General features: G+C 33.9%; 1 protein-coding gene across 1 annotated transcript in view; it reads left to right on the top strand.

Moving 5' to 3' along the window:
- Window positions 1–14091, top strand: part of LOC115422428 (plexin-A1-like) — an 837453-nt gene that overhangs the window by 808214 nt on the left and 15148 nt on the right. The window contains 2 exon segments of the mRNA XM_030138774.1: window positions 6157–6326; window positions 7719–7931. Coding sequence (XP_029994634.1) covers window positions 6157–6326; window positions 7719–7931 — 383 coding nt within the window.

The following is a 14091-nucleotide window of genomic DNA, read 5'->3' as shown; positions in this document are numbered from 1 at the left end:
GAACTACGGTAGTTCTAAAACTCTTACACTAGCTCTCTCTCTCTCTCTCTCTCTCTCTCTCTCACACACGCACGCTGCATAACAGAGGAACAGAACCCAGAGTTGGACGTTGAAAGAATATAAAGTTTCAGTTTCGTTTCACGCCTGCGTTAATTACATTAGTTATGGATACCCCCACCCCCCCCGGCTCCGACCAAAAAAAAATTTTTTTTAAATCCCCCCGACAAATCGCACCCTGCACGCGTGCGCGCACGTACACAAGGTAGCCTAAACAGTTTGTTCTCTGTCCTAAAATAAATAATTTGGTTAATTTTTTGTTGTCAGTGTTGCTCTTCAGTTAGTTTAAAGAGAATACGAGTTTGTCCTCTTGTTAATGTTGCACTTCATTTGGAATTTTTTTGGTATTTTTATGCAGAATGTGAACTGACAGAACTGTGATTAGATTTTTGTTTGTTCAAAACGACCTGCCAGAGAAAAGTGCAATACTAATGTTTAAAATACATTTAGTAATATTAAGAATTCATTTTATTTTCTATTTGATTTATAGCAGCAGAATTATATTCCTGTTTTTCTATATTCTATTGTGTCCAAAAATTGGGGGAAAATTTTTCAAAAATTCATAAATGTATTAAAGACATTTTGAGGGGTTTTCTTTCTTCCCGTACCGAACCGAAAAAAAAAAAAACGAACCGTGGCTTTCAAAACCGAAAACGTACTGAACTGAAAATTTTGTGTACCGTTACAGGCCTAGTAAACATCAATATTAATAATCAATATTTATCCCAGTATAAAACTATATAATGGAATTTGTCATTATTGTTTTGTATCCCAGACCCCTGTTAGAAAAGAAACACCTGAATTCAACGTGTCCCAGTACTTTTGTCCACACAGAGTATAATGTTATGAAAGTAACGATATGCGTCCAGTCCTTCATCCGTCTGTAAACACACCTAAACCTGAGCTCATCCCGCTGTTTCGAGCCTCCTGTGTATCATCTTTTTCTAACTGTACGATGGGAGCAGGGAATTACAGCAGTCTGAAACAGCCCAGCGTTTCAATTTCCACTGGTAATAAGAGAAAAAAACAGGTTAATAAAAGGTGGACTCCTGCCTCAGAGTGCAGGGAGGCAGATCCAGGAGGTGTCGGGGGACGGGTCATTTGTGGAGGGATTGAAGATTTGGCCGTGAATAATGAAAAAAACAGAGGCAGATGTAAGTGAGAGGCTGCTCGCCCTCGTCCTTTCACGGCTGTTTGTCTGCAGACCTCAGTCCGTTTGATCCACCACTGGAACTAAAAGTCAGGTTTTCATCTTTTCTATGTGTTTGTTGGAGCTTGAATCCAGTCAAAATGTACCTCTATTTGACTTGAATGTGCACCTGTCATTAAATCATTATTAACCCTTTCATGCATGAATTATGAGAACTTTAATCAAGATATTTTTTTCCTGAGTGTTTTCATTCCTCTTTAGGCATTTAAAAAAAAAAACAATGCAATTGAGAAAAAAAAAAAAATGTAGGAACTTATTTTTCATGGAGTTGCAAAAATGTCCACTCAGCTGGACACCATGTGTTTAATTTTTGAAGCAAAGAAACATGTATTTACTGATATACTGTGTGAAAACTAGTGCTGGGCAGTGATTAAAATTTTTAATCGTGATTAATTGCGTGGGTTTCTGCGATTAATTGTGATTAATCGCATAGATGTTGGGGGGGGGGGGGGGGGTGCCAGCATCAACAGCGTGTAATGCCTTTCAGTGATATTTCAGACTGGAAGTACTCCGGTGATAAAAATATTTCCACATTGCAGTGCTTCCAAACAACTTTGTCCTTCTCAACCCCACCATCTGAAGACATTTAAAATGAAAATGTCCATGTAAAAGACCGCTACTTTTACACATGTTTATGTCCCCACCAGTGTATTTACAGTTGTGAGTGACTGACAGGAGTCTTAAGACCACTAATAAGTACTAATACTAATAAGCCCAATAATATGTGATGTTCAGTTGTTAAAGCAAGCAAAAGGGGCCCTGAAGTGGTCAGAATAAGTTGCAGTAACGTATGTTTTGTCCTTTCGGTGTTCCCGTCGTCAGTTCGAACATTAAGAAGGAACTAACAGACACGTTTCTTTCACTCTGTTTGTATGGCCCCAAAAATGTTTGCCTGTGAGTATTTTATGTTCAGTTGCTGTAAGAATGAATAGTATAAAATATCTCTGATGTGAACCTTTGTTGCTGGATAAAAAGACGTTGTAAATCTGAAGTTAATCTATAAATGCTAATCGTTAGCGTGTCTATGGATTTTTCCATTCAAGTTAGCATCGAGATAAATTGACTGCTAATACAACATTCACATCGTAAATGAGTAAAGGTTAGTTCAAAGGCTGGCATATTAGACCTAAACACAACCAATGAATTTACATAAACTTAGCATGAACCTGCATAAAGAATTAGCAACCCATCTCCGACTGGTAGCATAAACGAATTAGCTTAAACATGTTAATAACACATTGTAATAAAGACATCCAAAATAACGTCATAAACATGTTTCTAACGGCACGTTTGCATGTGAAATTATTTAGCAAACAACAGAATGATTGACACATACAGGCATTGAACTGCAGGAGTAAAAGTTTGATTCAGCATTACTTGTAAAGTTCGCTCTTTTCTCCTCTCAGCCGGCAGGTACACACAGCACCAGCGTGTGGACCGGCAAAATAAAAGCATGAGTTTCAAAATAAGAGTCTGTATGTATAAATCAACTAAGACTTGCTTGAAAGGCAGAACAATAATAAAACAGCGTTAACGTGAGATAAAAAAAAATTGTCGGCGTTATTTAATGAATGCGTTAACACGGTAATAATGCATTAACTTGCCCAGCCATAGTGAAAACATTTTTAATGCTGCTAATCTGATGTTTTGTTACATTTTAACATACTCTAATACTAGTTATTACTCACTTCATGGATATAATATGCAAAAGAAAACAAAACACCTTTTTATTTAAAAAAAAAAAAAGCTGTTAATTACAGTCTAATAACAATATCAAGCAATTTTTTTACACTTAAACATATCACTGCTGATTAGGTTTATAAAGAACCGCAAATTTACAATAACGGTATCAGTTGCAGTGTTTGGGATGCTGCATAAGTGTCCACTGTGTTGGCTGATATGGAACTAAAACAGCAAAATTATTGAATATACAAAAGAACAGTTGTAGAATAGCTGTCCACTGTAGTGACCACTATGCATGAAAGGGTTAATTAAATTATTAGGTAAATTATGAGGTTTCTCTTTTCCCATTGGGTTTTTGGAGTTTTTCATTACCGAGAAGGAGGGTCTAAGGACAGGGGATGCCCGGGACATTAATCCATTTTCTTCATCTGCTGTTTATTTGACTGTTGTTTGTTTTCAGATCTAATTCTGTAAAGCCCTATGAGGAAACCTTGTTGTGATATAGGGCTCTACAAATAAAATTGAATTGAACTGAATTGAATTATTAATCCCAGAGGGAAATTATTGTGTGATAGTTGCTCCATTCAAGTATAAAGTATAAAGTATATATTATCCACAAATGGTCCTTCCAGTACTCAGTGGCTTAAAGATATTATGTCTTTCTTAAAAATGGAAAAGATTGGGTATTCTTTGAAAGCCGTCCCTTCTAAGTTGTATAATAAATGGCAGCCCTTCTTAACTTTCTTTGAATCACTTCCTTCCTTTTCTTGTGATTTATGCCCCCCCCCCTTTTATTTTTTATTTATTTTTTTTTTTTTTTGTGGGTGCGTGTGGGTGTGTCTACCGTTTTGTTTTTGGTTTGTTTGGGGTTTTTTTTGGTATTTATATATATGTATATATTCTTTGCATGGAGCCTATCCCAATTGCAGGCTCAGAAAATGAATAAATAAATGAACACATATCCGTTTTATTACAGAATTTTCTTTCCTGTACATATATGATTTTACTTTTGGTTTTCAGGGGTTTTTTTTTTTTTTTCTTTCTTATTTTCATTGTGGGTTTGATTCTTGTACACCTTGTTCAAAAAAAAAAGAAAAATGCTAAGTGTGGCTCTGAATTCAGGGTTTTTTGTTTTTTTTGTTTTGTTTTGTTTTTTTTTACAGGACAGTGACTATTATATTTTTCTGTCAGATTTGTACTGCCTGAATTGTTGAGTTTGTCTTTGTTGTGCCATACTTTTCAATAAAAATATTTAATTTAAAAAAAAAAAGTATATATTAGTGCTGTCAATTGATAACATTTTTAATCAGATTCATTACAGGGTTGCTGTTGATTAATTTCGATTAATCACGATTAAATGTCATTTATTATTAATCTATATTAATTGCATTTCATTTTGCATGAGCAAACAGACTCAACAAAGAATGGAATATTTATTTATTTGTTTGTTTGTTTAATTTCGTTCATGGTTGTACATTTCATCTGCAGACATTCAACAATCATCAAGAGAACAAACATGTACACACCCATGATCAAAAAGGAGCAGGATGAAGAAAATCATATATTTCCTTAACCCTAACCCTAACCCTATTTGACACCATGGCAACGTGGCCCTATTGTTTATCTGTTGCTAGGTAACCCACTTCAGTGATGATTCTATGAGTCTGGGCATAGCAACATGAATTGCCATTGTATTCCAAAATTACTAATTTGTCCTAATATACTGGTCCTATCAACTTGTCATTTTCGCTAGTCTCTTCCTTGACCAAAAATACATAAGTATGTCAAACTGCTGCAGTCAGCTCTTTACGGATTTTGCATGATGCCCGAGATAACGCTGTATTAAGACACAAGTTGTACAATATGTACTAGACAATATATGACCAATATGATAATTAAAGAAATATACATATATAAGTGTGCGAAAATATTATTGTGTTATTAAAAATTAGATGGAGACTCAGAAAACAAACGTGTTGTTAGGGAAATACATTTAGCAGCATTTGATGTAATTATGTCAGAGGTCTGTCATTGGAGGAGAGCTCTTTCTAAATCTACGAGACTCAGGTTCCTGTTTGTGATTCTGCTCAGTGGACCGGTTGGGGGGGGGGGGGGTTGCAGAGCTAGAGTTAGCACTGTGATTCCCTGGGGTGCCGAAATGTACACAGCTCTGGTGCATTCAAATGCTGTGGAAACAAGTGACTGAAAATGGTCCATGATTATGTACCACAGCAAAGTAAAAAATAAAAATAAAATAAAATAAACCTTTGTACTGTATTCTGCGCCTTAACTCTGAGATTTTACGTTTCAATTTATGTGTTTTTTTTTTTCTCATTTCAACCTGAAATAAGCTGTTCAAAGAAGGGTTTCTGAAAGTAGCACTGGCTCTAAACCTTTACTTCGATAGCTGAATTATTAAAAATAAAAGTACTAAACTAGAACCTGATGCATTAATATCATGTACAGTATATTGTCATTTTGTCTTTGTGTAATAAAAAAAAAAACATACAAACTCAGTCACATTTATGGGTAAAAGCAAGAAAATATGAACGTATGACATTTTCATTTTGAGGTAATTTGTCAGTGTCATTTGTTTAACCTTAAAAAATATAGAAACAATATCCGAAGTAAAAGGCAGCATCTTCAGTTTTCTTATTGTGTTTAATTAACAGCTTTAAATGTCAGGATTCAGTGTTTGACTAATGTCATCAAAAATCATCATACAGTAAAAAGTTTGTCATTATTAACTTTAAAAAGTGCAAACGCGCAATCCATTATTAGAAGTATTTTTTACTGTTATTTAGAAGTATATTTATTCTGTTCAGTGTACTTTAATATATGACAAAAGATACAAAAAAATCATTAAAAATTTCCTTTGTATTTTATGTTCATGATCTGATCAATTTGATTATGAGAAGAATCCAGTCAGAAACATCAGATAAATGTCGTTGACAAAGTAAAAACTGTAACTCCACGATGATAGATAATTATAATAATGGATGAAATGCACTTTGTTGGTTGCCGTTCAGAATATTTACCCACTGAGCAAAAGTCAGAGTCAGTATTTTAGCACAAAGTCATTACCACCTGTACTAAAATATCAGAACAAATGAGACGAACAACTTCCACCTCTGACACAAACAGATTAGTTCACGTATCGTTTCATTAATCTGTTTTCTCTTCGTTCTCATCTTCTGTCCATCCAGGGTACGTTACAGAAGTTTGTGGACGACCTGTTCGAGACCATCTTCAGCACCGCCCACCGAGGCAGCGCCCTCCCCCTGGCCATCAAATACATGTTCGACTTCCTGGACGAACAGGCCGACAAACACTCCATCACAGACTACGACGTGAGACACACCTGGAAGAGCAACTGGTGAGAAACACTGATTCAGTCTGACGAGGAGACCACAGGGTCCTACAGTATATGCACTGGACTACACTCAGATCTTATTTTATCTTATCTTATCTTATCTTATCTTATCTTATCTTATTTTATTTTATTTTATCTTATCTTATCTTATCTTATCTTATCTTATCTTATCTTATCTTATCTTATCTTATCTTACCTTATTTTATTTTATCTTATCTTATCTTATCTTATCTCACCTTATCTTATCTTATCTTATCTTATCTTATCTTATCTTATCTTATCTTATCTTACCTTACCTTGTCTTATTTTACCTTATCTTATCTTACCTTGTCTTATCTTATCTTACCTTGTCTTACCTTATCTTATTTTATTTTATCTTATCTTATCTCACCTTACCGTATCTTATCTTACCTCGTCTTATTTTACCTTATCTTATCTTGTCTTATCTTACCTTATCTTATCTTACCTTGTATTATCTTATCTTATCTTATCTTATCTTACCTTATCTCATCTTACATTATCTTACTTTACCTTGTCTTGTCTTATCTTATCTTACCTTAGCTTATCTTATCTTACCTTATTTTATCTGATCTGATCTGATCTTATCTTATCTTATCTTATCTTATCTTATCTTATCTTATCTTACCTTACTTTACCGTATTTTTTCTTAGGTTATCTTTTCTTATCTTATCTTATCTTATCTTATCTTATCTTATCTTATCTTATCTTACCTTATCTTACCTTGTCTTACCTTATCTTATCTTACCTTATATTATCTTACTTTTCCTTGTCTTATCTTACCTTATCTTAAATTATCTTATCTTACTTTATCTTACCTTACTTTACCTTATGTTATCTTATGTTATCTTATCTTATCTTATTTTATCTTATCTTATGTTATCTTATCTTATCTTATCATACTTTTAACTGATATTTTAATGAACTTTTTATTTCTCTCATTTGCAGTGTTTTTTTAGGTTTTATTTCACTGTATTTCTTTTACGACATTATCAGCTTGTTATTGAACTCTTCGACTCTGAATGAAAAGTCTTAATAAATAAACAAGTTAAGTTGATTTATTGACTAAATTTATTTATTTTTTTCTTTTTTTACAGAAAACACTGAATTCATTTACTACGAGTACTACTACACTACAAAAGTGACAAAACTGAAGATACTTGAATATAATTTTAATATATTTTTACCGTCATTAATATGGTTTAGTCAGCTTCTCCTGTTTCAACTATATTAATAAAAAAAACAGGTTTATGGAATATAATGAACTAATCAGAACTAAAAATGAAGCAGTGACTTTTGCATACGTCTGTTTTCTGCCTAAATCTGTCACGTTTACATGTACATTTGTATTTTTTCCATCTTTTTTTTTTTTATCAGCCTCCCTCTGCGATTCTGGGTGAACGTGATCAAGAACCCACAGTTTGTGTTCGACATCCATAAGAACAGCATCACAGACGCCTGTTTGTCCGTGGTGGCTCAAACCTTCATGGACTCCTGTTCGACGTCAGAACACAAACTAGGAAAAGACTCCCCTTCCAACAAGCTCCTCTACGCTAAAGACATCCCCAACTACAAGAACTGGGTGGAGAGGTGAGTCAAACGCAAATAAACCGAACTAAAGCTGACAGAAAGCAGCAGGGCTTCCACAGCTCTGAACGCTAAGTGGAAAAATCAGCATTTAAACATGATGGAGGGATTTAACCGCAGAAAACGACAATAATACGCTGAAAAAAGAGCAGAGAGAGGAAATAACTGAGTACATATACTTTGTTTGTGTCTATAAATAGTGTTTTCAAGGATTTATTTTTCTGACAACTTCATTTTACTTGTACACATATCAGTACTTTTTTTTTTTTTTTTTATCATGACGTCTTCAGATTTGACCAATTTCAACCAAAAAACATGTAAAAAAAAAAAAAACAAAAAAAAAGATGAGCCCTTGGTCTGTGCATTGATATCACACACAGCAAACATAACGTTAGCCTCATTGCATAACTGCCTAAGTCATACATTATATGGACAAAAGTATTGGGACACATTGAATTCAGGTGTTTCTTTTCTAACAGGGGTCTGGTACAGTGGCAAACCACAAAACACACAAGAAAAAGAGAGGCAAACAAGAAAAAGAAAAAAGAAAAACACGCACAAACAAGAAAAAAAAAAACACACACACAAAAAAGAGAATCACACAAACAAGAAACACACTCAAAAAAAAATTACAAACAAGGAAAAACACACAAAAAAAGAAAATCACATAAACAAGAAAAAAAAAAAACACACATACGCACGAAACGAGAAAAAAACACACACAAGAAAAAGAAAATCACGCAAACAAGTAAAAGGTTCTACCAATAAAGGTACAGTACCAGCTGTTACCAGGATCTGGATGCTGACTGGACTGTCTTTCTGACAGGTGGGAAAACCAGAAGTTTATATTTATATATGGCTGCCGGACAAAAACTGGCCTAAGTGTGTCCTGCATCAAAATAATTCCATATACTTTCTTCAGTGCTAGTCATATTTAAATATAAACTTCGGTTTTCCCACCTGTCAGAAAGACAATCCAGTCAGCATCCAGATCCTGGTCACAGCAGGTACTGAACCTACCTTTTCCAGTAGGACCTTTTTCTTGTGTTTTTTTTTTTTTCTTGTTTGCATGATTTTCCTTTTTGTGTGTGTGGGTTTTTTTCATGTTTGCATGATTTTCTTTTTCTTGTTTGTGTGTTTTTTTCTTGTTTGTGTGACTGTCTTTTTGTGTTTTTTTTTTTTTTTTCTTGTTTGCGTGATTTTCCATTTTCTTGTGTGTAATTTTTTTCTTGTTTGCATGATTTTCTTTTTTGTGTGTAATTTTTTTTCTTGTTTGTGTGATTTTATTTTTTTGTGTGTGTTTTTTTTTTTGTTTGCACAATCTTCTTTTTCTTGTTTGTTTTTTTTTTTTCTTGTTTGCATGGTTTTCTTTTTTTGTGGTTTTTTTTCTTGTTTGCGTGATTTCCTTTTTTTGTGTGTGTGTTTTTCTTTCTTGTTTGCAAGATTTTCGTTTTTTGTTTTTTTTTCTTGTTTGCATGATTTTCTTTTTTTGTTTTTTTTTTCTTGTTTGCATGATTTTCTTTTTTTTGTGTTTTTTTTCTTGTTTGCATGATTTTTGTGTGTGTGTGTGTGTTGTTTTTTTCTGCTTGCGTGGTTTTCTTTTTCTTATGTGTGTGTTTTTTTTTTCTTGTGTACTTTACGATTTGTCTTTGTGGTTTACCCCTTAGGGCCACCATAGTCTGGGATACAAAACAATACTGACAAATGTCATAATATCATTTTATATTGTGATAAATATCATACTGATTATTAACATTGATGTTTATATCTCAGATCAGCATGAACGGGACATCTTACATCAGTAACCATGATGTTTCCCAATATTTCTGGAATATTTATTTATTTATTTATATTTATTTAGACAGCTGGTTCAAACTTGTACGCGTTCAGGAAGACATCGGAGTACTGGGGACAAATCCAGGTGTGTTAATCTGATTTCTCATAATCAGATTACTGCTGTTATCTACATATAACACATCAGATTATCCTACTTACATGGCCACTAATAATCAGATAACTCCAGAAGTCGGATAATGATCGGAGTATTAGCGTGGATGTAAACTGACTCAATCAGACACGTCCTCTCATTCACCCTTCATCTTGTATTCAGCACCAGAATGTTTAACTAAACTCTAAATGCACCGCCACCTTTTACTTGTCCTGTTTTCCCTTTTGGGGAAGAGTCCAATAGTCGCTAAGCAGCTTTACTCGGCTCCTCTTTAATAGACTCCTGGTTTGGCTCCGTGCTCTGAAGCTCCTGTTCTTGCTCCATCTACTGAACCACTGTCATCATTCTACTGTTTGGTTTCCATAAGCACCACCAGCTCAGTGTGGCCATAATTACTCAAAGCTTCCTTTAAACTTGTTCTGCCAACGTGCTACTTTTTTTTAAGGCTAGAAATCATAAACTGCTGACGGTACAATTATTGGTGTAAATAACACGTCCATCTTCTTTTCCCTGCTGCAGCTAAAACAGAAATGCAAACTTTAAAAACATAGTCCATTTCTGTAAATGAAACAACATACTTACAGTAAGTCTTAGAGAGAGCACGCACAGGCAGGATGAGATAAGGATTTATAGGTGAGGGTTAATTGGGTGCAGTTAGACCTTGTTTCCATTACGGCTCCTAACCTATACTCAACCTCAGCCGGCACTCGCTGCAGCAGCAAACCTCCAGATAGCGGAGATATAGATCCTGCAAACAGGTTCGGGTACAAGTCAATACCTAGATATATCCTTAATATACTGTATTGTTCTGGGTGTGCTCTCTGATTGGACTTTTCCAGTCAATAATGTGGGGGTTGGTGTTAGTGTGACAGAACAGACCTCAATTATTTAAAACCATCCTGTACTCATCACAAATTAGGAGCAGTGTAGGAAAAAAATAAAATAAAATTCTGAGAAACGGAGTTGAATGTTCCCCACTAGTGTGTAGAGTTTAATGTCTCTTGTCTTTTCAGTGTCCTTGAGCAAAACAAGGCAACTTCAGCTTACTATTGAAAATGGAATAATGTGCTGGATTTTGAAGAGATTGGATAAAGTTATTGTTTATCAAGTTTCTGGATAATCTTTAGAGTGAGTTAAAGCCAAAGAAAACAACAATTTAACAAGAGTCAAACCACCTGTACAGGTCCTAACACTGCAAAAATCCAAATCTTACCAAGTGTATTTTTCTCATTTCTAGTCAAAATATCTCATCACACTTAAAATAAGACGTAAGATGATTATGTCTTATTTCAAGTGTGATGAGATATTTTGAAAAGTTTAAGAGCAACTTTTCAGTGAGATATAAGAACTTATTTTTAGACAATAGATCTTGAAAATATTATTTCAAGAAAGCTTACCAAGATAATGTTCACTTGTTCCATTGGCAGATTTTTTTTTTGCTTAAAACCTCTTTAGCCCTATCAGCCCGCCCGCGGGCCGAAAAAATTATATTAATATTCATCCACTATAAAAATATAATAAATCAGGACAATGGATGTTTTTTTTTCAACTTTTGCTCAAAGTTTAGACCCTAATGTTAATAAAACTACATCAAAAGTGTATTTTAGTGCAAACTTTAATGTTCAAACATGATTTTTAATCTTTGTGGGGTGAAATATACGCTATTAAAAATCTCCAACACGAACAATTGATTTATGCATATCGTCAATCCAGCCGAAAAAAACAGGCGAGGATAAAAAATTTTAATTTCTCTTTTAGTTTGTTACAGTTTACTCAGGCATAGTAATAGATACAATATTTTAGACAATGGGAATAGATTCTGTGAGGTCTCTAAATGTCCATAGACACCAAGAACATCCATATGAACCTTATTATTATAAGGATTATAAGTAATTCTTCATTTACTTTGGGTATGTCTTTTTAGGCATTTTTCCACTGAAAATATGGTCAGGGTTAAACAGGTTAATTCAAGATTTTTTTTTTTTTTTTTTGCTTAATTCAAGCAAAAAATCTGCCAAATTATCTTATTTTTTTCATCGGCCTTAATTTTTTTTTGAAAGCCGATATTTGATCATTAGTGAAAATGTTATAACACATGTTTGGGCGGCACTTGAAGTTCAAATACATTTTAAAAGAGTACTATGAGTACATGTATTAATAATTTCATTTATATTGCTGCATAAAAATCTTAAATATCGGAGTGTTTCAATTATATTTTACAGTCAAAGTGCTTTAATAAAAAAAAAAAAAAAAAATCGGCTTCAAATATCTGCTATAGATATCGGCCATCGGCTGACCAAATTTTTAAAAAATCAGCATTGGCCTTAGAAAAACCCATATTGGTCGACCTCTAAAAATAAGTAGATCCACTGTATGATTTTGATATTTGTACTTATTACTTTCATGTCATATTTACAACCACAGTTTATTGCACTGCTTCAAGACTTCAGACCTAATCAGAGTGAACGTTCTCTAGATAATATGGGTCATATGATAACATGTTTGATAAGGACAGGGATTATTCAGCGTTTTAAAGGTAATCTCTAGGTTGTAATGTTACTCTCTTTTCTCTCCCTCTGCTTTATCAGATAAGACAGGTGCAGAGGAGAAAAGAGAGTCTGTTACCATAGAAACTGTAATTTTATGCTCATTTATCAGTAAAAGACATTATGAATTGTTTATTGATTCACTACAGTGCACACGTCCGGTGTGTTGGATGCAATGTGAAACTGTCAGAAACTGTTTTTGTTTCTTTCTTCTAACACAGGGGTGTGAAAATAATTTTAGTTCAGGGGCCACATTTAGCACAATATAATCTGAAGTGGACCGGACAACTAAAATAATAACAAAATAACATATATAAAAATGTTTTAGAGTGAAAAAAGTAAAATTACATCAAGAAAATATTTACATCTACAAACTATGCTTTAAAAAAATGTGAATAACATGAACAAACTCAAATTTCGTAAGAAAAATAATGGACATATGAGTGTTTATTGAAGTGAAATACAGGGGTTGGACAAAATAATGGAAACACCTTCACCTCAAGATGATAATGCCCCAATCCATACAGCTAGAATTGTTAAAGAATGGCATGAGGAACATTCTAATGAAGTTGAGCATCTCGTATGGCCGGCACAGTCCCCAGACCTCAACATTATTGAGCATTTATGGTCAGTTTTAGAGATTCAAGTAAGACGTTGATTTCCACCGCCATCGTCTCGAAAAGAGTTGGAGGGTATTCTAACTGAAGAATGGCTTAAAATTCCTTTGGAAACAATTCACAAGTTGTATGAATCAATACCTCGGAGAATTGAGGCTGTAATTGCCGCAAAAGGCGGACCTACACCATATTAAATTATATTTTGTTGATTTTTTAAGGTGTTTCCATTATTTTGTCCAACCCCTGTAGAACATGTGATAATTTGCTTTAAGTGTGTGCATGGATATCAGTTTGTAACACATACAACCAATAAGACGGCCCGGACCAGTAAAATAATAACATTGAAAGAAGTAAAATTACATCATATTAATGTTTACTTCTACAAACTTTCCTTAAAAATCCAAATAACATGGTTGTGGCCAGAGCTCAGCTTCACTGGCGCACACGTTTTGGACACCCCCCAACATCACTACCTATTAGACTGAAACTCTTGAGACTTTGTGTAAGATTTTTAGGAGACAGATCCCCCCCAGACCCAATAACAATAATGTTCTGTGGAACCAACAGGAGTGGATCTTAGTAGTAAATAGAGTGTTGTTTTAAAGGTTGTGACACCACTGGCCAGACGCCTTATTCTGTTAAACTGGAAGAACAAAAATCCTCCGACTCATCAGGCTCTGTTGAAATTTCACTGAAAGATAATGTAAAGTTATTTTATTCAATTTGGCAACCCTTTATAGATTACTTTAATATTACGTAAGTAGGCAGACACCCCCCCCCCCCCCTTTTTTTTTTTTTTTTTTTTTTTTTTTTAATGTGTCTGTGTAGATGTGAGTGCAGGTGTAGTGTTCTTGTTCTGACATCACATATATTGGATACTATATATGACTTTTTTTATATTGTCATTGTTCTAATTTCAATTAAAGAGTAAAGAAAAAAATAAAAATCTGAATAACATCAACAACCTGAAATGTCTTAACAAAAACCAGTGCAATTTTAACAATAGTCCACCTCAGTTTATTATTTACACATGTACATTACAACGCTCAGGA

This window comes from Sphaeramia orbicularis, chromosome 7 (genome assembly GCF_902148855.1).
Source record: "Sphaeramia orbicularis chromosome 7, fSphaOr1.1, whole genome shotgun sequence".
Taxonomy (NCBI): domain Eukaryota; kingdom Metazoa; phylum Chordata; class Actinopteri; order Kurtiformes; family Apogonidae; genus Sphaeramia; species Sphaeramia orbicularis.
The sequence above is the reverse complement of the archived record's forward strand: the minus strand, read 5'-3'. Positions and strand labels throughout refer to the sequence as shown.